Source organism: Filicampus tigris, chromosome 19 (assembly GCF_054856515.1).
Source record: "Filicampus tigris isolate MCC_2025a chromosome 19, RoL_Ftig_1.0, whole genome shotgun sequence".
NCBI classification, from domain to species: Eukaryota; Metazoa; Chordata; class Actinopteri; order Syngnathiformes; family Syngnathidae; genus Filicampus; species Filicampus tigris.
Window position 1 is genome coordinate 296,390 of NC_141235.1, and position 22,157 is coordinate 318,546.

The 22,157-nt window shown below is 59.4% G+C and overlaps 3 protein-coding genes across 7 annotated transcripts; 1 reads left to right on the forward strand and 2 right to left on the reverse strand.

The window, feature by feature from the left end:
* Positions 1-200: 200 nt before the first annotated feature.
* Positions 201-3,412, reverse strand: LOC147128682 (receptor activity-modifying protein 1-like). 3 transcript variants are annotated; one of them, XM_086016093.1, is made up of 5 exons: positions 1,756-3,396; positions 1,601-1,669; positions 1,391-1,528; positions 1,141-1,291; positions 202-528 (listed from the first exon to the last, which is right to left on the reverse strand). In XM_086016093.1, the coding sequence occupies exons 1-5, from the start codon at positions 1,790-1,792 to the stop codon at positions 261-263; spliced, it is 663 nt and encodes a 220-aa protein (XP_085872219.1). In that variant the 5' UTR covers positions 1,793-3,396; the 3' UTR covers positions 202-260. The 3 variants fall into 3 exon arrangements, with proteins under 3 accessions (XP_085872218.1, XP_085872219.1, XP_085872220.1); XM_086016092.1 differs by having other exon boundaries at positions 201-528; positions 1,391-1,669; positions 1,756-3,412; XM_086016094.1 differs by lacking the exon at positions 1,601-1,669 and having other exon boundaries at positions 1,756-3,403.
* ccr10 (chemokine (C-C motif) receptor 10) lies at positions 207-4,048 on the forward strand. The gene is made up of 2 exons (XM_086016090.1): positions 207-2,653; positions 2,883-4,048. The coding sequence occupies exon 2, from the start codon at positions 2,916-2,918 to the stop codon at positions 3,924-3,926; it is 1,011 nt and encodes a 336-aa protein (XP_085872216.1). The 5' UTR covers positions 207-2,653; positions 2,883-2,915; the 3' UTR covers positions 3,927-4,048.
* A 1,488-nt stretch (positions 4,049-5,536) lies between these two features.
* Positions 5,537-22,121, reverse strand: LOC147128684 (SRC kinase signaling inhibitor 1-like). Of its 3 annotated transcripts, XM_086016078.1 has the most exons (20): positions 21,982-22,121; positions 21,211-21,378; positions 17,802-18,001; positions 16,127-16,153; positions 13,170-13,383; positions 12,736-12,865; positions 12,479-12,656; positions 11,089-11,882; positions 10,921-11,010; positions 10,625-10,665; positions 10,448-10,471; positions 9,996-10,183; positions 9,746-9,921; positions 9,537-9,667; positions 9,255-9,402; positions 8,892-9,069; positions 7,698-7,992; positions 7,453-7,574; positions 7,228-7,386; positions 5,537-6,933 (listed from the first exon to the last, which is right to left on the reverse strand). In XM_086016078.1, the coding sequence occupies exons 2-20, from the start codon at positions 21,230-21,232 to the stop codon at positions 6,796-6,798; spliced, it is 3,255 nt and encodes a 1,084-aa protein (XP_085872204.1). In that variant the 5' UTR covers positions 21,233-21,378; positions 21,982-22,121; the 3' UTR covers positions 5,537-6,795. The 3 variants fall into 3 exon arrangements, with proteins under 3 accessions (XP_085872204.1, XP_085872205.1, XP_085872203.1); XM_086016079.1 differs by lacking the exon at positions 10,448-10,471; XM_086016077.1 differs by having other exon boundaries at positions 9,537-9,921.
* Between the last annotated feature and the right edge of the window lie 36 nt (positions 22,122-22,157).

Below are 22,157 nucleotides of genomic sequence, written 5' to 3' on the forward strand. Positions count from 1 at the left end.
ACCACAACTTGTAAACCGAGACCCAAACAGAACTAATCAAAAGCCAGGACCTGAAGAGCACAAACGCAAAATAAGACTCACGAAACAATGACTCGAAAGCCACCGTTGACCATTGAGCCACTCATGAATCTTGATCCGCGCTGAAAATCTCCTTTTTTGTCCAGATTAAAGAGTGAGCAAAAACCAGTCAGGTGTCCCCTTTTTTTTTTTTTTTTTTTTTTTTTCTCTTTATTGGCTTCTGGCGGCAACGCGCTTTTGCCTCATCGCTCTGCACTTGACACTTTGCGGCCGCTCCTTCGGGCGACGGCGTAGACCAGCGGCGGGACGAGGGCCACGGGCGCCAGCGTGAGGCCCAGGACCAGCAGGAGGGGCGCGTCCTCCAGGTGGCGCTCCGGCGCCCGGGGGGGGCAGCGGTCGAAGAAGGCCGAGTGGACGCGCAGGAAGGCCGAGCGGACGGCGCCGTTGGGGTAGTAGCTGCCGCACCAGTGGGACAGCCTCTCCAGGCACACGCTCAGCTGGTTGTAGGCCCTGCGGGCGACACCCACCGCGTGTCACCGCCGTGTCACCGCCGTGTCATCGGCGCCGCGCAAATCAACACCCCGCAGCGCATCCCTCGGGATCCCACGGCCATCGCGCGGGAGTCGGGAACGGCGGCGAATCGTTGGCTCATTCCCGACTCCCCAATCACGACCGCGGGAGTCCTAGCGGAGCGAGCGGCCGATAACGTTGACCGACGAGTGACGTTTCCGATCTTCAAAGATTTTGGGGAGCGTAAAGATGGCAAATGTGCCGTCGGAGAGCTTTGGCGCCATTGGCTGTCGTCTGCTCCCATAATCGGCCGACCGCCGCCGGCGAGTCAAAGCAAAATTTGGGCCGGACGGCGGCTCGCATCTCGGAAAAGTCCCCAGGGCAGCCGCCGGCGAGTCAAGGCCGCCACAGAGAGATTTGGAGAGCGTGGACCTGGACGGTTCCGCGAAAAGCCTTCAGCGGGCGATCACCACAAGGACACTCTTCGGGAACCGTGGCGCTCCACTCTCCGCAAATCCCAATCCGGCCGCTCCCAGCACAGCCTTTATCGGCACGCGTTGATGACACGGTCGCTCGCCGCCGCCGCCGCCGCCGGCCTCTTCTTCTACTTGCCCGATGACGTTGTCGAGAACGCAGCGCGCGTCCGCCTCCAAAGTCGCCATCTGCTGCTCAAACGGGGAAGCGCAAACGGCCACGCTCAACTCGGCCAACTCTTGACAACCCGCGCCCGGCGGCTGCAAGTCCTCAACTTCCTGAAAGTTCTCTGCGCACATTCGACAAACGCGCACGTACATCCAGAAAAACACGGCAACGGTTAAACTCGGTTGCGCCGTTTTTTTTGCTTTCTTTGTCGTAAACTGACCGTCATCTTCGGCGGTGACGTTTTCCTGCTCGAGGACTGCAATCAGCCGCTCACCCGATAGGCTCCCCGTCTCCTTTCCCACCTGAGGCTGCTGCGCGCGTCGCCCGCCGGACGCTTCGGGAAGGCTGACGACGGCCGCTGGAAGGAGACGTGTGACATCGGCACATCGGCAGCCAATCAAAGGGCAGAGACAAAAGGGCGAGATTTTACTTTGCTCCGGGACGCTTTTGTCAGTCGGCCCGACCTGCGTCGGTTGCAGCGCGCGCGCGCTCAGCAAACCTGCAAAGAGCGCAAGTCAAGGCAGCGCAAGAGCAGCAGCGGCGGGCCGAGCGGCCCACTTACCCGTGACGTTCCGGCCCACTTACCTGTGACGACACCCAGCAGCAGTCGCGACCACGCCATCGGGACGCCGACGCACAAAGGCAAAGCACGCGGCCAAGAGATCGGCTCCACTTCAGGAGCTGCTCTGCCGACACTGTGGGAGAGTCCGGGGGTCGGGGGGGGGGGGGGCTTTGCCACAGCGGGGCAAGCCCTGCCCCCTCTGCTGTGCGTGTCTTGCTATGAGTGTGTCTGGGTGTGTCTGTTTGTACCATTTGTGTGCCTTTCTATGTTTGTGTGAGTATGCGCGTTCGTGTACTTGTGTGTTGGTGTGTGTGCCTTCTCACACACTGTGGCCACTTAACGAGGGAGGAAATGCCTCAATCGGGGTCTCTGAGTGGCAACAGGAAGTTGAGGTGCCGCCCTTTGCCCACATCGAGGCCGCGCTCACTTTGTGCGCTTGTTGTTTTTGGAACGCGCATTCAGCGGGCCCTCCCCTAACCGCAATCCTCACGCGAGCACGCGTCCACAAAAGTCACTCCCAAAAAGTCTTTGCACGCACGCACGCACGCACGCACACTAGTTGGCCACTCTAAAGTGCAGGATGTCATGGCGGCAGGAAGCGTCGCGTTGGCCTCACACTGAAAGACGACTTGGGGAGTTTGAGAAAACTTCCCGTCCAGCCGCGTAGTCAACAAGCGCGTTCACAGCAAAACAAGAGTCGCATTGTGGCTTTTTTTTTTTTGTTTTTTTTGCGGCGGAACGCTCGCTGGGTGCGACGACCTCGATGGCTCATCTCCGAAGGTTGAACGGCGGCTGAACTTTCGCAAGATGCGGAGGTCAGAGGTCAGCGAAAGCCGCGGGTCGCCATAGGCAGCCGCGCCCCGATTGGCTGACGCACGTCGACGAAACCGAAGACGACGACGGCGCCGTCCTCGGCGCGAGGTCAGACCCACACACTCGACGCTCCGCACTCGACTTTTTCACTCAAGTGGCCACTTGCTCCAATTGGCCCATTCTTCAACTTGCAGTCAAATAGTCGAGAGCGGCTGGGGGGGGGGGAAATATTTCCCACGTGCAGCAATTTGCGAATTGCTGACAATGCTCTGCTGAATTCGTTCAGTCCACATTGGAGTTGCTTTGTTTGCTGTGCACATTTTCTGCCTTTGGGAAGCGGCGGCGGCGGCGGCGTTGAATCATTGGCAGGATGTGGGCGGGCTTCGGCGAGAATCTCTCCGACGCGTACGACTTTGGCGAGTACGGCAACTGGTCGCTGGAGGACTGGCGGCAGGGCGAGGACGAGGACGGCCACGACGGCGACTGGTGCGAGGCGGGCGAGCAGGAGCGGGCCATCAAGGTCTTCCAGACGTGTCTCTTCGCCGTCATCTTCCTGTCGGGCGTGGCCGGAAACCTTCTGGTGATGGCGACTTTGGCGGCGTATCGCCGCCGGCGCCGCCCACGCTCGGCGACGGACGCTTTTCTGTTCCAGCTGGCGCTGGCCGACCTGCTGCTGCTGCTGACGCTGCCGCTGCAGGCGGCCGACACCGTCGCGGGCTGGGTCTTCTCGGCGCCGGCGTGCAAGGTGGCGCGCGCCGTCTACGCCGTCAACACGTACGGCGGCCTGCTGCTCCTGGCCTGCATCGCCGCGGACCGCTACCTGGCGGTGGTCCCGCGCCAGGAGCCGCCGCCGCCGCCGCCGGCGTTGGCCAGGCCCGCGGCGGCGGCCGTCTGGCTGGCGGCGGCGCTCCTCAGTCTGCCCGAGATCCTCTTCTCCGGCGTGGCCGGCTCCGGGGACGACGCCTACTGCGGCACGCTGGCCGGCCCCCGCATCAAGATGGCCGCCGACGGCGCCGCCGTCGCCGTCTCCGCTCTGTCTTTCCTGGTGATGGCGGCGTGCTACGCGGGCATCGCTCGCGCCCTGCGGGCGGGGAGCGGCGTGGGCGGGGCCAGGCCTCGCCGGCGCAGCTTGAAGCTGATGGCGGCGCTGGTGGCGCTCTTCCTGCTCTCGCAGCTGCCGCACAGCGCCGTGCTGTCCGTCAAGATGGCGCGGCCCCTTTGCGCCCTTCTGCTGGAGTACGTCACGCGCAGCCTGGCCTACGCCCGCTGCTGCCTCAATCCCGTCATGTACGTCCTGGCGGGCCAGCGCTTCCGCAGGGACGCGCTCCGCCTCCTCCGCCGCGCCGGCCGGCCGGGCCTTCGGCCCCGCGCCGTCATCTGATGCGCTTGGACGCCGTCTTCCAATGGAATTCCAGGCATCGTCAGCCGATTCTTTGTGCGGCGTTTTGATCCCAAGTCTTGGCATGCATGGTAATCTGATTAAAGCTAGTGTGACGCAATCAAGTCTGATTCCACGCCTTGCTCTCTGATTGCGTCTGGTTGACGCGCGTGACAATCCCGCTACGCAGGCACGCACGCAGGCACGCAGGCACGCCGCAATCCGCAACCTTGGATCGCAATCTGATTCCATGCACGTTCATTTGCATTCATGCATTCGAATTGGATTCCACTCATCAGAGCGCATTCCGATCCCACGGAATCAGTGGCACGGGATCAGTGTGGTGACCAGGGTCATTGGAGTTTGGGATTTTTCATTTTACTTGAGTTTTTAATTGCGTTTTGACTCTTTATTCCTTACTCAGTTAGTTTCAATTCGTCTTTTACAATAGATTTGTGAGTTTTTATTAGTTTTGGTTTTGGGGAAAATGCTTGGCTTTAGTTTAGCTAGTGTTATTTATTCAAATAAAGGTAACATTTGAAAAATCTATTAACGATCACCAAGTAAAACATAACAGTCCACTTAAACTTAAGTGCAATAAGGCCAAGAAAAGTGCAGTGCATTAATGCTGCTTCTAAAGTGAAAATGCAGATGAAACAATCAAGCGACCTAAAACATAACATAAAAACCTGGCAATTGAACAGGAGAGTGCAGACTTGTAACATCAGAATATATGTCAACACTTTGAAGTCCTTCCATATTGAAAGTGCGCGCGTGGGTGCGTGTGCGAGAGAGCGAGCGAGATCGAGAGCGAGCGAGATCGAGAGCGAGCGAGATCGAGAGCGAGCGAGATCGAGAGCGAGCGAGAGCGAGAGCTTTTTCCCTCGAGCAATATGCCGCACGAGATTCGTCTCCGTGACGATGCATTTGCTTTTGTCCGAGACGCAATCATAATCAAAATAATCCCAAGCGGGGCTCTGTCGTTTCCTCGCAACTTTCGCCATTCTAATGTTGTTTGAGTTTTGCTTTATAACCATCAGACCTAATCGTAAACGCGTGACGTCACTTAGACGTCGAGGTGCCGTACGGCTGTGCAACTGTCGTAAAACCGGCAGCGCCGTCCGTGTAAATGATCATAAAAGCTTAGCGAGAGGAAAACCAATGCCATTTTCGCTGCGATTATCGCAGTAGCACAGTTAGTCCTGTGAGCAGACAATGTCGTTTTAGTTGCTTACCGTTTTTCCCAAAACGTTTTCCTTTTTATTTTATTTGGAAAATGTTTTGGGGATTTTAGTTGAATAACCTTTGGCGGTGGTGACGCAATCCAATTGCACTACGGCGAGAGTTGATGAAGAGGAGGCAAGGCACTGTAAAATGACGAAACGGTGGCATCGGGCGGCGCTTCTCCTTCTCGGCCCGCCTCCGCCGTCCGAGCGCCGCCGCAAGCTGAGGCGCGAAAGCCGCTCAAGTTGACGCGTGGCGCGAGAGGCGAGCGCGCCAGCGTCTCCGATGAGCCGCTCACTTTTCTGGTCACAAAAGGTGAGGAGGAGGAGGAGGAGGACATGGAAAAGTGCAAGGGTGTGAGCGGGCTGCGTCACGAGGGAGCATCAGCGTTGCGAGTTGCACACCAAACGTTTCCTTTTATTGCCACTTTGAGAACCATTTGGAAAACTGGATGCGGCTGTCCACCGGACTCAAAGACACACTCGTGTCCGGAGCACAGAGCGGGGACGTTACTTTTGTTCTTATTATGGTTACAAGTAGTCGGCGTGCACGTCTACAGTTGGCATGCCACTTGGATGTCGTTTTTTCCCCTAATTGAGATGACTTGACAACATGGACTCCATGGAAGCTACAAGATGGCCAACGTGCAGTATGGAGGCTGATTCAAACTGCTTGAAGGTGGTCGCAAAAAATACAACATCTCAAAATCATAAAAATAATCATTTACACAGTCGACGTCTTACGTGCGTATAAAAATAGAAAACAAGTAGAAAACATAGATGGCGTTTGTCTTTTTTGGAGATATATCTTCAGAGCACAACAACATCGACACGTTCTAAAGTCTACATCGCCGCCGCCACTGACGTCATCGCGCGTGACGTCATCGCGCGTGACGTCACCCGCAACGTGACGTCACCCGCAACGTGACGTCACCCGCAACGTGACGTCACCCGCAACGTGACGTCATCCGCAACGTGACGTCATCCGCAACGTGACGTCATCCGCAACGTGACGTCATCCGCACGTGACGTCATCCGCACGTGACGTCATCGCACGTGACGTCATCGCGCGTGACGTCACCCGCAACGTGATGTCATCACACGTGACGTCATCGCACGTGACGTCATCGCGCGTGACGTCACCCGCAACGTGACGTCACCCGCAACGTGACGTCATCCGCAACGTGACGTCATCCGCACGTGACGTCATCCGCAACGTGACGTCATCCGCAACGTGACGTCATCCGCAACGCGACGGGGCCGCCGCGAGCCGGACGTCGGCGCGGCGAAAGAGAAGGGGGAGGAACTTCATGGTGGGCGGGTCATCACGGGCTGACGTCGGGGCTGATCACGTGGCTACAGATGAATCGTCATGCAAATGATTTGAAAGGTCGATCCCGGCCGGGCCACAAAGCGGCAACGGCCAAAAATGATCCTTTGTGCTTATTGGTCCTTCCTGGCTCGGCAGCTGCCACTCTCTTCCAGTCTTTCTCGGGGCGGACGGGGGGTAATTGGACAAAGACGACAGTCGATTATTGCACGTTAGCGTGTAGCTAATTCCAAACAAAGACGCAGAAGGAAAAGGAGCCGTCCGGCCTCCGGAAGGCGAAGAAGAGAAAGGCCGGGCGGCCGCGCCGACCGGGCGGCATCTAGAAGTGGAATACCTGCTGCTGGCCCCCCCCCGACGCTTGCACCTCCTCTTTGGACTTGCGGCTTCCTTGTTCCAGATGTCTGAGGCGGGCCGCCACCGTCGGGCCTTTGACGGACACCGGCAAAGCGCCGGCAGCCTGCCGGAGGGTCACGCAAACAGACACAAAAGTCACAAAAGCTGCGTCAGCATGGCCGCCATATTGGATGCGGCAAACGCGGAGAAGCGGAGAAGAATCTGCTGAGATTTGGAAAATCCTCAGCAGGCCTTTGCTGATTTTTCTCACATGCATCGCAAGGTTCGAATAGTTGAACGAAAACAACTGATATGGAACGGAGTGGAATCAAAACGAAAATGCTTTTTTCAAAACAAAAAGGACGTGAAACTGTGACGGACTTTGCCCCCAACCGATCAGACGGCGGCGCAGCGCTACCTCCTTGTCCACGTCGTCGTCGTCGTCGTCGTCGTCGTGGTGGTCCCGAAGGCCCGACGTCGCCGCGGTGGGCGGCGTGGAGGCGGGGCGGGGCGCGTCGGAGTGGGCCTGAGTCCGCCTCAGCTTGACCAGAGCCGCGGCCAGTTCGCCGTCCTCCATCTTTGGACGGACAGGCGCGTCAGCCCAAGGCCGCAAACGGCCCTCGGCGCTGGCCTCGGCGCTCACCTTGGCGCCCTTGTGGTCGGCGGCGCGGTGGGCGGTCAGCGGGAAGCTCCGGCGAGGCGGCGGCGGCGGCGGCGGCGTCTTGGACGGCTTGTCCGCGCGGCACCGGGACACGCTCGCGTCCACTGGGGACGACACATGTGAGGACAGGTGTGTGGACAAAGGGTCAAGCGGTCTCCAGGCAACGCCAGGCCACAAACATTTCATGCGCTTCATATTATTGTTCCAAAGGTTTTTGTTTTCTGTACCTGAGCCTCGCTGGGAGGCGGCGCCCTCCATGCTGTTGAGCTTCTGCGCCGCCAGCTGCACTTTGCCCGGCGGCTGCGGCTGCGGCTGCGGCTGCGGCGGCGGCTGCGGTGGCTCGCCGGCGGCCATCATGGGTTTGGGAGGCACGGCGGGTTTGGTGACGCTCTTGGCGGCCAAGTCCAGGTCGGGGATGGCCTTGAGCAGCTCGGCCTGCGTCTCCTCCAGCAGACGGTTGATGTCCTGAGCGCTGAACTGCGTCAGGCTGGCGCGCTTCTCCGCCCAGTCGCGCTCCGCCGCCTGCCAGACACGCATCGCCGTCAGCGTCATCGCCGTCGGCATCATCGCGGCTCTTTTCAAAACAAGCAGCGGCCACGCTCTGCCGCAAACTGAAAAGCCACAAACAGCCATGGCGCCAAAGCACTACTTGAAGCTCACTTCGACATACAGCGGCCCCTTGGGATACGAGTTGAATTGGCCTTCCGCGGCCACGCTTGCAAAACACTCGTGGTGTACCTTTAGCCGGTGAAACGAATGGCGAAGCTTCGCCCGAGCCGCCGTGTTTTTTGGAAGGAAAACAGCGCAACGTAATATTGCGCTGCACAACAACATATCATCATTTCATCCGACGTCAAAAGGATGCGGGCTGATGCTGCGATCCGGTTCGCCGCGCCGCCGCTTCTGGCACGCCAGCCTCGGCCACCGGGGGCGGGGCAGTCGTGCAGACATAAAGGAATCGTTTCACAACTGCCGCACGATGCTGTGAAAGTCAAAGAATAGAAAGTATCCTGACAGTCAGTCGACATGTGCCGCTCCACACTTTGCGTTCAAAGCCACCGTATAAACGATGCTAATCATTAGCGCCTCAATGGCATTTCTGAGCACGCGCCAGCATGAAGCTTGCCGGAGCATTCCAATGGCAAAGCTACTCCGCATGGTGGACATTGATTGTCTTTGTTGTCCGTTTGCTCTTCAAGGCAACTGCAGGTGGGAGTGGCAACGAGCGGCTTCCGGAGGGGAGCAATCGATTGTCGGCAAATGACGGGAGCTGCGTCCTGTGGCGTCACCTGCCGCCCTCTAAGTCAGAAAAGCGCTTTATGTCGCCGCCCCCCCCGCAAAAAAAATACAATTTTTTGCCATTGGCGCACCTTGCCGCCATTGAGATGAACAAAGACGGCCCATTTGGTCACGTGACTCACCAGCGTGACATCGGCGGACACGTGCGGGTTGAGGCTCTTCTCGGCCCCGGCGCGACTTCGCAAGCCGAGCGGAGGCGTCCTGTCCGGCTCGGGAGCGCGGCCCGCCGTCCGGCCGTCGCCGTCCCAACTCGTCTGCGATTGGCCGCCCGCGTCTTCCTGCTCCTTCTCGCCGCTCTGCCTGCGCGGCGGCGCGAGGCGGCCGGCGGAGAGCGCACGTCCAGCGCACGTCCAGCGCACGAGGAGGGAGGGAAGGAAGGACGTGCGGAGGAAAGGAAGAAAGGCGCAAAGTCGAGGAGGGGATGATGGAAGGACGGACGCGGCAAAGGAAGCGAGGAGGAGAGGACGCAAGTGGGCGGCGCTCACCTTCGAAGCGTGCTGAGCGTGTCGCGGACGTTGTTGCAGCGCTGCAGCAGCGCGTCCAGGCGAAGAGGCTCCTCCTTCAGGAACTTCACCGCCTCCACCTCCACGCGCAGCACCACGCGCATCTTGCTCTGCAGGCCCGGGAACTGGCCTGCGCGTGGCGCCCGCCGGCCAGGAGGAGACGAGCGGGAGGAGAGGAAGGAAAAGAGGACAGGAGGTGTCGCGCAGTCATTTCAACTTGAGGCGTACTGGAGTAGTCGCTGCCCTTCGGAGTCGAGTACTCACTCTTGAGGCTGCCCAGCGTGTCGGCCAGCGTTTGGAGCTCTTGCGTCTTCTGCCGGAGGTCCCGCTGGCTCACCGGGAGCCTCGCCGCGCTCGACGACTTCTGCAGCTCCTCCACCCAGCGCTCCAGGTCGCTGGCAGGTGGGTCAAAGGTCAACAACACGAAGGGGGGGGGGGGGGGGGTGAGGGAGGGGGGGAGGCGGTGTACTGACTGCAGTTTGTGCACGAGCATCTCCTCCTGGTTGAGGTACTTGAGGCGTTCCTCCTCCACCAGGAGGCGCTGCCGCTGCAGGGGATCCTCTTGAGTGCCCGCCGCCTCCTGCATCAGCACACTAAGCTCCGCCTCTGTCTGCCTCAGCAGCGCCATCACACAATCCTGATTCTCCAGCTGACGGCAGGCAGGCAGGATCAGCACGCGGCCGCTCACTTTCCTTTCCGAGACTGCGACGCTGATTGACACACCTGCATGTCGCGCAGCTGCGAGAGTTGCGTACGCAGCGCATTGGTGCTCTGCTGCAGGCCCAGCAGGTGGCGCTGCATCTGCACGCGGGACACGGTCAGCGGCCGGCCGGCCTCGAAGGCGGCGGCGGCGGCGGCGGCGGGGGGCGGAGGCGGCGGCATCAGCGCCAGGGGGCCGGACGGCGTCACGGCTGCGACACATCAAACACAAAGAGTCAAGCTTTGGCCAAAGTGGCAGCGCATAGCTCACTCGGCTCACTTTTTTTACATTTTTTTTTTTTATGCTTACTGATGGACACGACGATCATGTCATCCGCGCACGCACCCACACTCAACTTTACGTGCACATGCTGCCAGTGCTCACCGTGGCACGCGCGCGCGCGCGCACACTCACAGACACACACACAGGCAAGGAGATGCACGGCCAGCAATGCAGACAGGCTTGCCGGATGTACCTTTCTTTTTTTTAGCAGGTCCAGCTAGAACAAGAAGCATGAGCGGCAGTTACATGCCGGCAGCACTTGCGCTACACGTTGGCATTTCCACGCTAGCAGTAGGCGCTGGCGTCCTGAGAGCAACGAGCAGCCGGCCGTCAGCGGCCACATGCTAGCGCTTCCATTGGGGTCACTTACGGTCCGTTCCTGAGCCGTCGCTGGCCGACTCCATTCGCTCCCTTTGGGAGACGCAAACGGGAAGAAGGCAAAGGAAGGAAGAAAGAGAGAGAGGAAGGAATGAAGGCAGGACTTCCGGGCTGTGGTCAAAGGTGCACTGCTTAGGACGCACATGCAGAGGCATAAAACAGCCACGCAGACACACGCACGCACGCACGCACGCATGACACAAACTCTCATGCGCACACTCTCACTTTCTTTCTCACACACACAAAAAGGAAGGAAGGAAGGAAGGAAGGAAAGCGGGCGTGGCTTACGGGCTGTGGTCTTCAGGTGCTCTGCTGAGCACTCGCTGCAGCAGACCTGTCAGGCTGGCGATCTGCTTCTCCATCACCTCCATGCGCTCCCTTCACACCGGCGCCCATCGTCGTCGTCATCATCATCACCGCCACCTTCCTCAACCTCTTCAAAGGACTTCGCCTCACCTGGTTTCTGTCTCGTCTGCTCTGACTCCGCCCCCGTCGCCTCCCGCCACCGCAGCCAACAGGCACAGCTGCTCCGAGGTCAGCCCCGTCCGACCTCTGGGACTCTCGCCGCCCGCAGATGACATCGGCGAGTCACGGCGCCGCTCACCCCTGCCGGGGGAGCCGCGGGACGGCAGCGTGCCGGCGTAGGCCTCGGCGGTCTTCTGCGGCGAGGAGGGCGGCGCCCCGCGCAGGCCCGCTGCCAGCGCGGATGCCGCGTAGGTGTCGTTGTAAAGGCCGCCGCCCGCTCTGTAGAGGCCGCCGCCCTCCATCAGGGAACACACCGCCCCGCCCGCTCCTCGCCGGTACAAGGAGCCGTACGGGTCGCTTCGGCCGGGAAGCGGCGAGTGCGGCGCCCCGCCGAGGCCCAAGCGGCCGTCCGCGCCCAGAGAGTAGGGGTCGGCGTAGACGCCGCGCTCCTCGGCGCGCAAAAGCACCACGCCGCGGGCCCCGCTCGCCTCCTCGTCCGGCTTCACATCGCGACGTTCAAGGATGGCGCTGGAGGAGGCGCCGAAGGCCGGCGCCGGCGGGGCGGGCGAGTGGTGCGCCAGCGAGGCAGCGCGGTGGTGGTGGTGGGGCGGCGGCGGCGGCCCGGCGTACGAGGAGGGACGGACGCCCGCGCCGCACCCGCCATAGAGCAGCCGCGTCCGCGACGGCGAGCCCTGAGGTGGCGAGGACGAGGCGGAGCGCTGCTGGGAGGACGCACCCAAGCGCCGGCCGGGGGGTGAGTCCCGGGGGGTGTACACCATCTCGCGCTGGACACACCCACAAAACCACCCGGTGGGCCTCTTAAAGTCCCGTGACCGCAACGGGGAGGAGTGGTGGGAAAAAGAAAGAAAGAAGGAAGGAAGGAACAAAGGCAAGAAGGGAGGCAATGAGGAGGGAGGACTGAAAGAGGGAAGGAAAGAAGGAGGAAGGAAAGGACGGAGTCAAAAGGAAAGAAGAAGGACCGACGGAATGAAATGGAAAGATCAAGGAGGGAAGGAAAAAAATCCCGCTCAACGCCAGAAGAAGACAGGCGGCAGAGAGGACAGGAACGAGGGCAAGAGGAAAGAAGGCGATGAGGAAAGGAAGGATGGCAGTGAGGGAGGAGCGAAAGGGGGAAGATGTGACGAAGGACGAAAAAGGAGTGGAGGAGGCAGGGGTGAAGGAATGGATGATGAGGGAGGAAAGGCAAGTAGGAGAGGCAAATGTGAAAGGGAGGAAAGCAAGCCGCAAGCAGGAAGGAAGGGCGCGAAGGAAAGAAAAGCGGAGGGAGGCTCCGAAGGAGGCGCGGTAGCGCGCCGGAAGCTGCGCCGGCGGATGGCAAGCAGAGCTTGCGCAAGGCGTTCTTGACGCCCGCAGCGCTCACCCGGAGCTCTCCGTTGGCCAGCAGGGGCGAGTTGTGGCGCTGGCCCGGGTAGGTCCCGTAGACGGGCTCCTTGCAGTAGATTTTGATGACGCAGCGGTCGCCGACGTCGCGCGGGTCCTCCAGCTCGTAGAACACGTCGCGGCTCTCGTCCTTGATCAGCAGAGCCGTGCTGGGGGACCTGAAAGGCCAGCCGCCGGCTTTCAGACGGCGGAGCGCCTCGTGCCCACGTTCGCCGCGAGCCCCTTGAGGGAGCCTACCTGAGCGCCGCCATGCTGAGCCTCTGAGGGAACACGTGCACGATGAGCGCCCGCAGGGTGTCCAGGCTGCTCAGCTCGTGCGTCAGGTGCACGCGGCGAGTCTCCTCACCCAGCTGCAGGAACAGCATACCTGGGGGGGGGGTGGGGTGGGGAGGGATGAAGGAAGGAAGGAAGGAAGGAAGGAAGGAGGGAAGGAAGGAAGGAAGGAAGGAAGGAAGCAAGGAAGGAAGGAGGGAAGGAAGGAAGGAGGGAAGGAAGGAAGGAAGGAAGGAAGGAAGGAGGGAAGGAAGGAAGGAGGGAGGGAGGGAAGCGAGGAGGACAGACAGCAAGAAAGGAGGCAACGTAGGGAAGAGCAGAGAATCAAGAGAAAGGCGAGGCAAGAAGCTCGAATGAGGCACAGCACAAGGAAGGAAAGGGACGGAGGCTCGCCCCACCTGGCGCCTGCAGCTTGGCCGAGGATCGGGCCAGCGGGAGGCTCTGGCGCAGTCGGCTCATGCGGCTGAAGGCCGCGGGAAGCTCGCGCTCCGACATCACGTCCAGACGCTCGGCCGAGCGGAAGGAGACGCCGACGCCGCCGCCGCCGTCGCCGTTGCCGCCGTTGCCGCCGCCCGGCGCGGGGCTCGGCCCGATGGCGCGCGGCGTCCGACTCTGCCGCCGCCACACCGCAAAGCGCTTCGGGTTACTCGCCGACCGACCGACGCAACGCGCGCTCGCTTGCTACTCCCGAGCGGCGACTTTCAAACGGGGGACCCGGGTGGCGCCTCAAAGGTCCAGGTTGAGCGTCTTTGTCGGGATTGGGGACCAGCTCACCATGCGCACGGCCATTCGGAGAGCGCGCGCCTGCCGACGCAGCGCCCCAGACGCCCACAAAACTCAACTCCAAACGTGGCGAGGGGGAATGAGATCACGCCTCGCAACAAAGTCAGCCTCATCACATCGCCGCTTGCCGTCTCCTTGTTCACGGCCGTCCTGCAACGGCGCCAACAGTCGGAAAGCAATCCCGCGACTGGGGAATAGCGATTTACGAGGCGGCGCCATATCAGCCGCAGCAGCAGGAGGAGGAGGAGGAGGGGCGGGCGGGCGGGCGGGCGGGGGGACAAATCCTTCAATCCTGGAGCCGGCTCACTGGGACCGACGAGTCCGGGTCGAGTCCTTCCCTGACCGAAAAAGTTGCGCCTGACCGCCGACGGCTCCCCGACGGCCAGAAACCGATCTCCGAATCGCTCGCCGCTTTTACACGTTTGTCCATGTTTATCATGACTGATCATTTGTAAATCTTCAATTCTGCGTGTGGTCCGCTAGGGGGCGCCGTCACTGTCCCCGCTCAACGCCAAGAGGCCGTCTTGTGTTTCTCCTTTGAACTTTGCAAATGGAAAAAGGGGACCTGATCTCGTGCCAGGCTTCGGCTTGGCTAGCCCGGGCCTGATCTTTCAAAAGCCTGAGCTTCCCCTCCCGCATTTTGCCAAAGCAGCAGCGGAGTTCCAATCCAGAGGCGGCCATTCCGTCATGCCCCTTTTTCCGATGTTTCTGACGGACTATTTGACGGACTCAGGGCCCTGATAGACCAAAAGGACGCTGGCCAACGGTGACGGACGCTTCCCCCCATGAAAGTAGCTTCTGCGCATGCAAGCAGGAGATGTAATACCCTTCCGTACCATCGGCAGCGGCAGTCACCATTTGTCACGGTTAGAAAAATACAAGCGGAAAGCCGTCGGCCGGGGGCGGATTATAAAAACCTAAAAAACTATGCATTGGGCTCGATTCTTCGCTCCCGCGCAAAGTCAACCCTCACGTTCTTCACGCGGTATTGTGAAATACTTCAATTGTCAACCCTCGCTCTGGCGAAGGCGCGCTCACCGTTTATCCGCATTTGTCACTTCCCGTCGGCGCCCGAGCGCTGATTTGCTTGCCGACAGCCGACCGGCGTGAGCAAACGTCACCACGGGCGACGCCCATTCAACATGCGTGAAGGCCCCCAAGACGCTTACTGAGGAGTTACGACACTACGACGGCGGGCGCGACACCAAGCGGACGGCGCACTCGGACGCCGCGACGCTTCACCGCCTCTGACGTCGCTTTGGTCTATCTCGGCCTTTGAGTGGCGGCCCGACCATTTTTTGGAAGACCTTGGCAAAATTGGGGCCTCTCAAAAACACACGTCAAAGTCACTCATAGATTTCGTTAGGAGACGCATCCCTCCCATTACCTGCCGTCTGGTTGCCGTGGCGAGGTTAACAAGACGGACACATTCCCCGTCATCACGTGGGGAGGCCGCACGCACGCTCGCTCGCACGCAGAAAGCCACGTGCACAATCAAGCAGACGCACATGCACACGCACACACATTCATGCACACAAATTCACAGGCAGAATCACACAGACACGCTCAAAGACACACAAATGTTCACGCACACACACACACACACCCACAGAAGTCGAAAATGGAGCAGGGAAAAGGAAATCCTTTGCTCATTCGTGACACGTCCGCGCTAGCGCCGGCTCATCCTGCGTGTGCGCGTTGACGCCGGCGAGGAGGGCGCGTGCGTGGGCGGACACGCCAGTCGAGTCGGAGGCTTCACCTTGCGTGTTTTTTCAACCTGGGGGCCAGCTCGGCTCGCCTGCGCATCGGCCAATCATCAAGTCAGCACTTTGGCGTCTGAAATTCGGCGGCCTTTGTCAGTTTGGGAGGCTCGCTTTTTGGGCGGGATTGCGCAACTTGGGCGCAGTAGAGCGTCGTGCCACAACACGGCAGGCGGGCAGCACTGAGCTGAGCTGAGCTGAGCTGGCAGCAGGACGCGCGGCGTCACCCACAGCAAGAGGAAGAAAACCGCCAAGCGCGTTGCCGCTGCCGCACGCGCGCACAGAGCTGGAGGATGATGTCGCGATGATGTTTGAACACGGCGAGTTTCCCGTCGGGACGGGGAAACGTTTGAGGTTACGCCGCAAAATGGCATCGATTTGCTTTTGGCAAAAGCAACGGAAGCGAAAAAACGTCCACCTTGTGCAGGAAGGCCAAAGATTTGCTGTGGCTTGGCGCCCTTTTGCTTCCAAAACGCTTTCTGAGCAACGACGACCGACCGCTCGGCTTTGGCAATGACGTCGTCGCTCCGACGGCCGACTTGCGGGCCACAAAACGCAATCCGCCGGCGAGCTCCAGCGGAAAATCTTTTCTTTGCTTCCTTTTGCCAAAAGTCAAACTTGGCGCGTTTTCATGCATGAGAAATGGACCACGTTTCAACTTGGCGCCAGCTTCCGGAATGATTTGGGAATTCTTGCAAAGCGTGGCAATGTGTCATGCGGGGTCACCGAGGCGACGGAGGCTTCCGGCGTGCCGGCACAAGTGACGGGCGATGAAGGTGATGAAGACGAAGGCGAGAAAGACGAGCGCTGACCTTGAAGCTCCAGTAGTTAGCTTGTTGCTGAGGAACGACAACAGCAAGCGAGACAAAGTCAAAGGGTCCGGCCGGCCGCCGGCGCAAAATGCGAGCCCGAGGCCACGCCCGCCCAAAATGCTAGCCCGAGGCCACGCCCGAAATGCTAGCCCGAGGCTCGCTCGGACCAACTCGGAGAAGGACGAGCATGCGCTACGGGTCCGTGCTAGTAGAACGACAACGATTGCGCGGCAGAGTGCAAGAGTCTCTCGATTTTCCTCTTCTTTTTTTTTTCAAATCCGCCAAATGACGGCTCGCGTCATGAAAAACGCTGAAGTTGGCTCACTGCTTTCACAAGGCGACGCCGTATTGAACAATTTCAACACCAACGGCTGTTTCCCAGCAGATCCCGGAGGAAAAAAAAGACAACAACAACAAAAAATCACACTCGACGCCAGACGATCATCACTGAGGATAATATTTCAAGTGGGGATGGCCGAGTACTCTTGAAGAACGCTGATGCCGGCCACCGATACTTTAAAGTCAAAATGGTCGTCTCAGGGTTTCGTCCTCCCTGCCAGTCGTTAGCACCGCATCAGCCAATCATCTTGCGCGTCAGACAGAAAGAAAGAAATTGAAATTTCAGGTATCCAGGGTACGAGTGCTATCGGTGCTTGGTAGTGGCGAGTACCCGAGAGTGAATATTTCGCAAACGGTCCCTCCTTCAAAGGCATCCCATCATCTGACTTTTGCCGATTGACATTTGCTGCCTTTGGCAAGCACGGCAGGAAGTGACATCGTTGGCTTCCACAAGCACGCGCGCACACACAAGCAGCCATCTTGGTACACACCCTTCCTCTTCCTCTGCGGCCAAACGCTCACGCACACACACGCATGAACGTCTTGTCCCCCGCGACAACACGTGTGCCGTGTTCACGCACGCACGCACGCACGCACGCACGCACATGCACATCATCGACGTGATGGCGGCGGCGCAGAGGAGCGTCCCTTTCCCCTGCGAGGACGAAGGACGAGCGGAACGGTTACCGTGGTTACTTGGTCTTCCTCCCTCCACCTCCTCCTGGCGCTCCATTTTGCCCGAGACGCCCGCTGTGGGTTTCCCGCGCCGGAGTCCCTGCTCGGCGCTACGGCGGCGATCTGCGTCCCGCTCGACACCCCCCTCGCCCCTCCCACCCTCCCCTTCCTCCTCGCTCGCTCGCTGGCTCGCTCTCTCGGCTGTCTGTCGCCGTCTCTCGCCCCCGCCTGACAAAAAGCCCCTCCCTCCTTCGTGTCTCATCGAGCCCCCCCCCACCGTTGATGATGGCCAATCGGGCGACGGCAACGCGTCTTCATGTATAAGGCCGATGGTGCGGTAGCAATTGGCTAAGGTCCATCTCACGACGCCGGCACCGAGTCGGCAGATGGCAAACGCGTCGTTTGCGGGGCGCCGCGTCACGGCAACGCGTCTTGTCGGACCGGCGGAAGATGTCTTCCCGTAACGCCGACGCAAATCACGTAAGTAGCAAGTCAAGCGGTGTCGGAGCGCTCCGACTTGGTGCGCGCAAGAGTGCGGCCGGAAGCGCGCGGGCAGGCACAGGCTAGTGGCACCTTTCCGACCGGCGGCGCGTCCAAAATGTCCTTTGGCGCTTTCCCGCGCACGCAACGAGCGCAACAGAGAAGAAAGCTTAAGCCGTACCTGTGGTCCCGGAGCGGCGCCCCCTAGCGACATCTCCTTGGCGTTGTTCAGGACCTCCGGTCTGGCGGGCGAGGAGGACGAGGACGCCGACCCCCCGCCGGCGGCGGCGAAGCGCCGGCCTTCGCGGGATCCGCCGCGGCGGTCCCGCGGGAATCGGGCGTCACTGGCCGAGATCATGGGACTCTTTGTCTTCTCTCCACCTGCGCGGGAGGCCAGAGGGCGACGCGGCGCCGTCACAAGAGGAGCGGGCAACTGGCGGCGTGGCCGACTGGCGGCGTGGCCGACTGGCGGCGTGGCCGACTGGCGGCCCGCCAACGCAAATCGGCTTGGAGCTCAAAAATTTGGAAAGCTAGCGTCAACGTAGGCTTGGGCCGGATGCCCCCCGCCCTTTTCAGGTCACATGGGAAGGGGCCCAAAGGCATTTTGCCGTCCGGAAACCTTTCTGTCGACAGGGGGGAGCTGACGGGGTGGACTCCCGGGGCCTCCGCCGTCTTGGCACACACGCACACACACACACACATCATGTGATGCGTGATGCTGAGCTAGCCTCGCTCGACTTTTTATCTTGACGACTGCGCGCGCATGTGCCCTCGTTGGGCGCCATTGGAAATTGACAGCGCAGGAAACGGACGATGATGACCGTTGTCTTCCTGGTCGGGAAGCGGCGCGGAAGGCCTGCCGGAACATTGGCGGGCGAGATTGTTGCTCGAGGTTTCGCGACTTGAAAGCGGACGCTTTGCAAATGTCCCTCTCGTTTTGAAAGAAAGAAAGAAAGAAAAAAAAACCGAAAGGGGTCTGACAGAAGCCGGAGAAAATTCACTGGCCAACGTGAAATGCAACACGGTCCCCAAGATCTTTGTGGACTATTTGGATCAGCGATTCGTTGCCAGTTGGCCAATTTGACGCTGCATCTGTAGAAAGAACGAAACTCAAGTGTCGCTCGGCCCTCTGCGGCGGCGGCGACGCTTTGACTGGCCGCCAAAGTGCCGCTGCCAGCGCAGGTTGCAGTTGAAGGATTGCTCTTCAAGTCCAACTTTGACGGCTGCGACCCAACGCGCCGGCGCAGCTGAGACTCACGCTGCGCCCTGCCACGTCAACGCACGCTCAAACAGCCATCGCGTGCCGCGCCTTCACGTGACCTCAAGCACGCGACGGGCAAAACTGCGTCCACCACAACAGGCCGTCCAAGGCGCGTCGCGCGCGGCCGTCGGCCCATCCCCCCGATGGCGCCTTCCTTCGTGTTAGCCACTCATGCGAGGCCGACGCGCGCGTTCACGTCAAGCCAACGCGTCGGCCGGCCGGAGGTGGTGACGGTGTGAGGGAAGGCCCGACGGCACCGCGACGGGGACCAGCCTGGCAGGCGGCGCCCCCCGCCGGCCGAGCGCCTCCTTCATGTCTGGCGAGTCGCGCTGGCGCCCTCGCCGTCGTCTCCCCCCTCCCCCGCCGCCTCTTTAATCCTCTCTGGCGGAGAATGAAGCGCTCGTATCTCTCGCTCCACTTTTCCTCCTCTATCTGGGCGCCGCACATGTGCCGTCAGCGAGCCCCCCCCCCCCAACTGGTCTTCCAGTGATGCCGCTTCCTGGCCGCCTTGCGCCATGTCGCAGTGCTCCTGCCGCTCGGCGCCGGCAGGCCAGCAGGCCGGGCGCCCTTCCAAAAGCAGCCGGCGTCGCCTGCTTCGCGCCGTCTGCCAATGGGAGAGGCGAGAGCCGCGTCGTCTGGCCTCGGGCGCTCCCCCTTTCAGCTGCGTGATGCTTCTCAACTTTTGCCCACTCCATCATGGCAGCATCGGCTTCGCTTCAATGTCGCAGAAAAGGACCAACAGAAGCACCAAGTAAACGCACCTGCACGTTTGCAATCCCGCTAATTCACAAATGTGTGTGACTAATAACTATTTTGCTCCAACTCTCCTTTACGTTGTGTGTGTGTGTGTTGATCACTAGCTGGCGGAAGACTTTGCTGTAAGTTTGAAAGAAGGAGGAAACAGAAAGTGGCGTATTTCAGCACAGCTTAAAAGGGGTGTCAAACTCATTTTTGTCGCGGGCCACATCATAGTTACGGAGTCCCTCTGAGGGCCGTTACGACTGTGAACCCGGATAAATGTATGGTTGCCTTATGTGATCACATATACATAACAAATTGATGGATTTTGAAATCAGAAGCCAGTAAATAGTTTGTCCCCCCGCGGGCCTTGAGTTTGACACCTGCGATGCTGTGAAATGGTCTTTCATCCTGCTTTTTACGCCTACAGACAGCCGCCACGGTTGCAGCTTCATTTCATTTCCAAACCGTTCGGGGATATTGTCAGTCAAATGATGACTTTGTTGCTTGGGGGGGATGCAAAAAAAACCAAACAATTAGCTCCACCCGGTCACTGCTTGGATCAAATGTTGCCGTCATCCGTTGGTCTTGCTCTCTCTCTGGCGCAATGTTTAGATTCTAAGTGTGATCTTCCAAACAAAATGGAAGTGCTGCTGTAAAAAGACGCCTTGAGAGTCGCATATTTCTCAATTGCGGATTTCCCTTCTTGCAGGGCCGGTGTGCAACGTAATGGCCGCCGTAAAAAAGTTCTTGAGCGCGATCAGACTTTGTGTTAAAATGATGATCGGATGCACGCTTTTCATGGACACTAAAAATATTGATCGGATCAGGACACGCGTGTTCGTGCATCACGCTTTTGATGGGAACAAATGATTTGGACATGCGCAGATTGACCAAATGCAGCCGAAGAAGAAGAAGAAGCCGGAGCGACTCCCGTGTCCGCAAAACACGGCTCCGTCCCAGTTCGCCTCTCAACGTTGGCGTTACTTTGCGCAGTTACGTCGACGTCCTGACGGAGCTGCAAATGCAGCCGTTCGGCCTTGCGTCCTTTGCTCGCTCTGCTTCGACTAGCTTCCGGGAGGAACGCAAACGCGTATCGTGACCCACATTTCCGAACGAATCGACTTTCGTTTGCGCCGATCGGCTTAACAATCGATATAAAGGACCTCTCTCGTTGGGAATCGAGTCTGAACCGGAGTGGGCTCGACCGGGTCAGAATATTGCCAACGCGGTGTGCGCATGAAACATTTTTCCTCCTACCGACCGGCCTTTTCAATCGTGAAATAGAAGCGTCCGCGTCAACGTAGCCATGCAGCCGTGGTGCCCAAGTGGCAAAAGTAGCCGAGTCGTATCGTCAGAAGAGCAGCTTACGATGAGCAACATCGCTGCAACCGGCCTGCGGCAAAGAAGTGCCGGTCGGCCGCTTGGCTCGCTTGCTGCGGTACGTGTCGCATGGCCGCCGCCGCCGCCGTCGCAGCAAACGACGGACGGCGGAGATGCGCGCGTACGTGAGCGCGCACCACGGCAGACCGAGGCGGAAAGTCCAGAGCGGCGGCAAAGTTAAGAATACCTGCGGCGGGCGGCTACATGCCTGGGAAGGACGAGTTGCCCATTCCGAGTGCGGCGGCGGCGGCGGCGGCGGCGGCAGCGGCGGCGGCGGCGGCAGCGGCGGCGCCTCCTCAAACTCCTCCTCCTGCTCCTCTTGTCGCCGCCGCGCTCCTCATCTTCTCGCTGGCGCAGCTCGTGTGAGCCAGCACGTCTGCTAAGACAGCGCACGCTGCATGGATAAAGTCTTTTTTTATGGATGCCCCCTCCCTGTCCCCCCGCAGCCTCTTAAAGGGCCGACAGCACATCTGCGCCAACTCGCATCCCAGCAGCGCCAGCCTCTCATGACACACACGTCTACCTGCGTGTGTGTGCGCGCATGTGTGTTTGCCTCTCTACCCCTGCACACCTCTGCGTGCGCGTGCGTTTATGTCTATCCTTCTGTGTGTGCATATATATATATATATATATATATATATATATATATATATATATATATATATATATATATATATATATATATATATACACACATATATATATATATATATATATATATATATATATATACACACATATATATATATATATATATATATATACACACATATATATACATATATATACACATACATATATACACACACTCCCACACACAGAAACACGTGTGCATGCGCGTGCCAATGGAAAAAGCGAAGGCAATGTTTTGGGGGAGCTTTCAGCGCTTCAAGTGCTCGTCGGCAATAAATAAATCATGAATTGCACCCAAAAGCCTACATGCGGTGAGCGCGCGTGTGCGAGTCTCATCTCTACACACCGTAACGTCGGCGGTCGGTCATCATGGCAGCGCTGACGTCATAGGTCACGCGACGGCGTCCGGCCAATCCCAAGCCACTTCCTGTTGGCACACAAACAAGCTGAATTTGGGGTGCGAGCTAGCACTTGGCATGGGGCTAGTTGGACTCGTCTCAGATCATCTGGACTGATCCGGTC

Bases quoted from the DNA above. Each gene is read 5' to 3' on its own strand.
- LOC147128682 (XM_086016092.1), bottom strand. From the start codon at position 1,792: ATGGCGTGGTCGCGACTGCTGCTGGGTGTCGTCACAG. The intron at 1,670-1,755 runs GTAAGTGGGCCG...CGCTCTTTGCAG, and splicing joins GCTGCTGGGTGTCGTCACAG to GTTTGCTGAGCGCGCGCGCG. The intron at 1,292-1,390 runs GTCAGTTTACGA...GAATGTGCGCAG, and splicing joins CGTCACCGCCGAAGATGACG to AGAACTTTCAGGAAGTTGAG.
- ccr10 (XM_086016090.1), top strand. From the start codon at position 2,916: ATGTGGGCGGGCTTCGGCGAGAATCTCTCCGACGCGTACGACTTTGGC.
- LOC147128684 (XM_086016077.1), bottom strand. From the start codon at position 21,232: ATGGGCAACTCGTCCTTCCCAG. The intron at 11,883-12,478 runs GTGAGCGCTGCG...GGGTGTGTCCAG, and splicing joins TGGCCAACGGAGAGCTCCGG to CGCGAGATGGTGTACACCCC. The intron at 7,575-7,697 runs GTACAGAAAACA...TGTCGTCCCCAG, and splicing joins CGCCTCCCAGCGAGGCTCAG to TGGACGCGAGCGTGTCCCGG.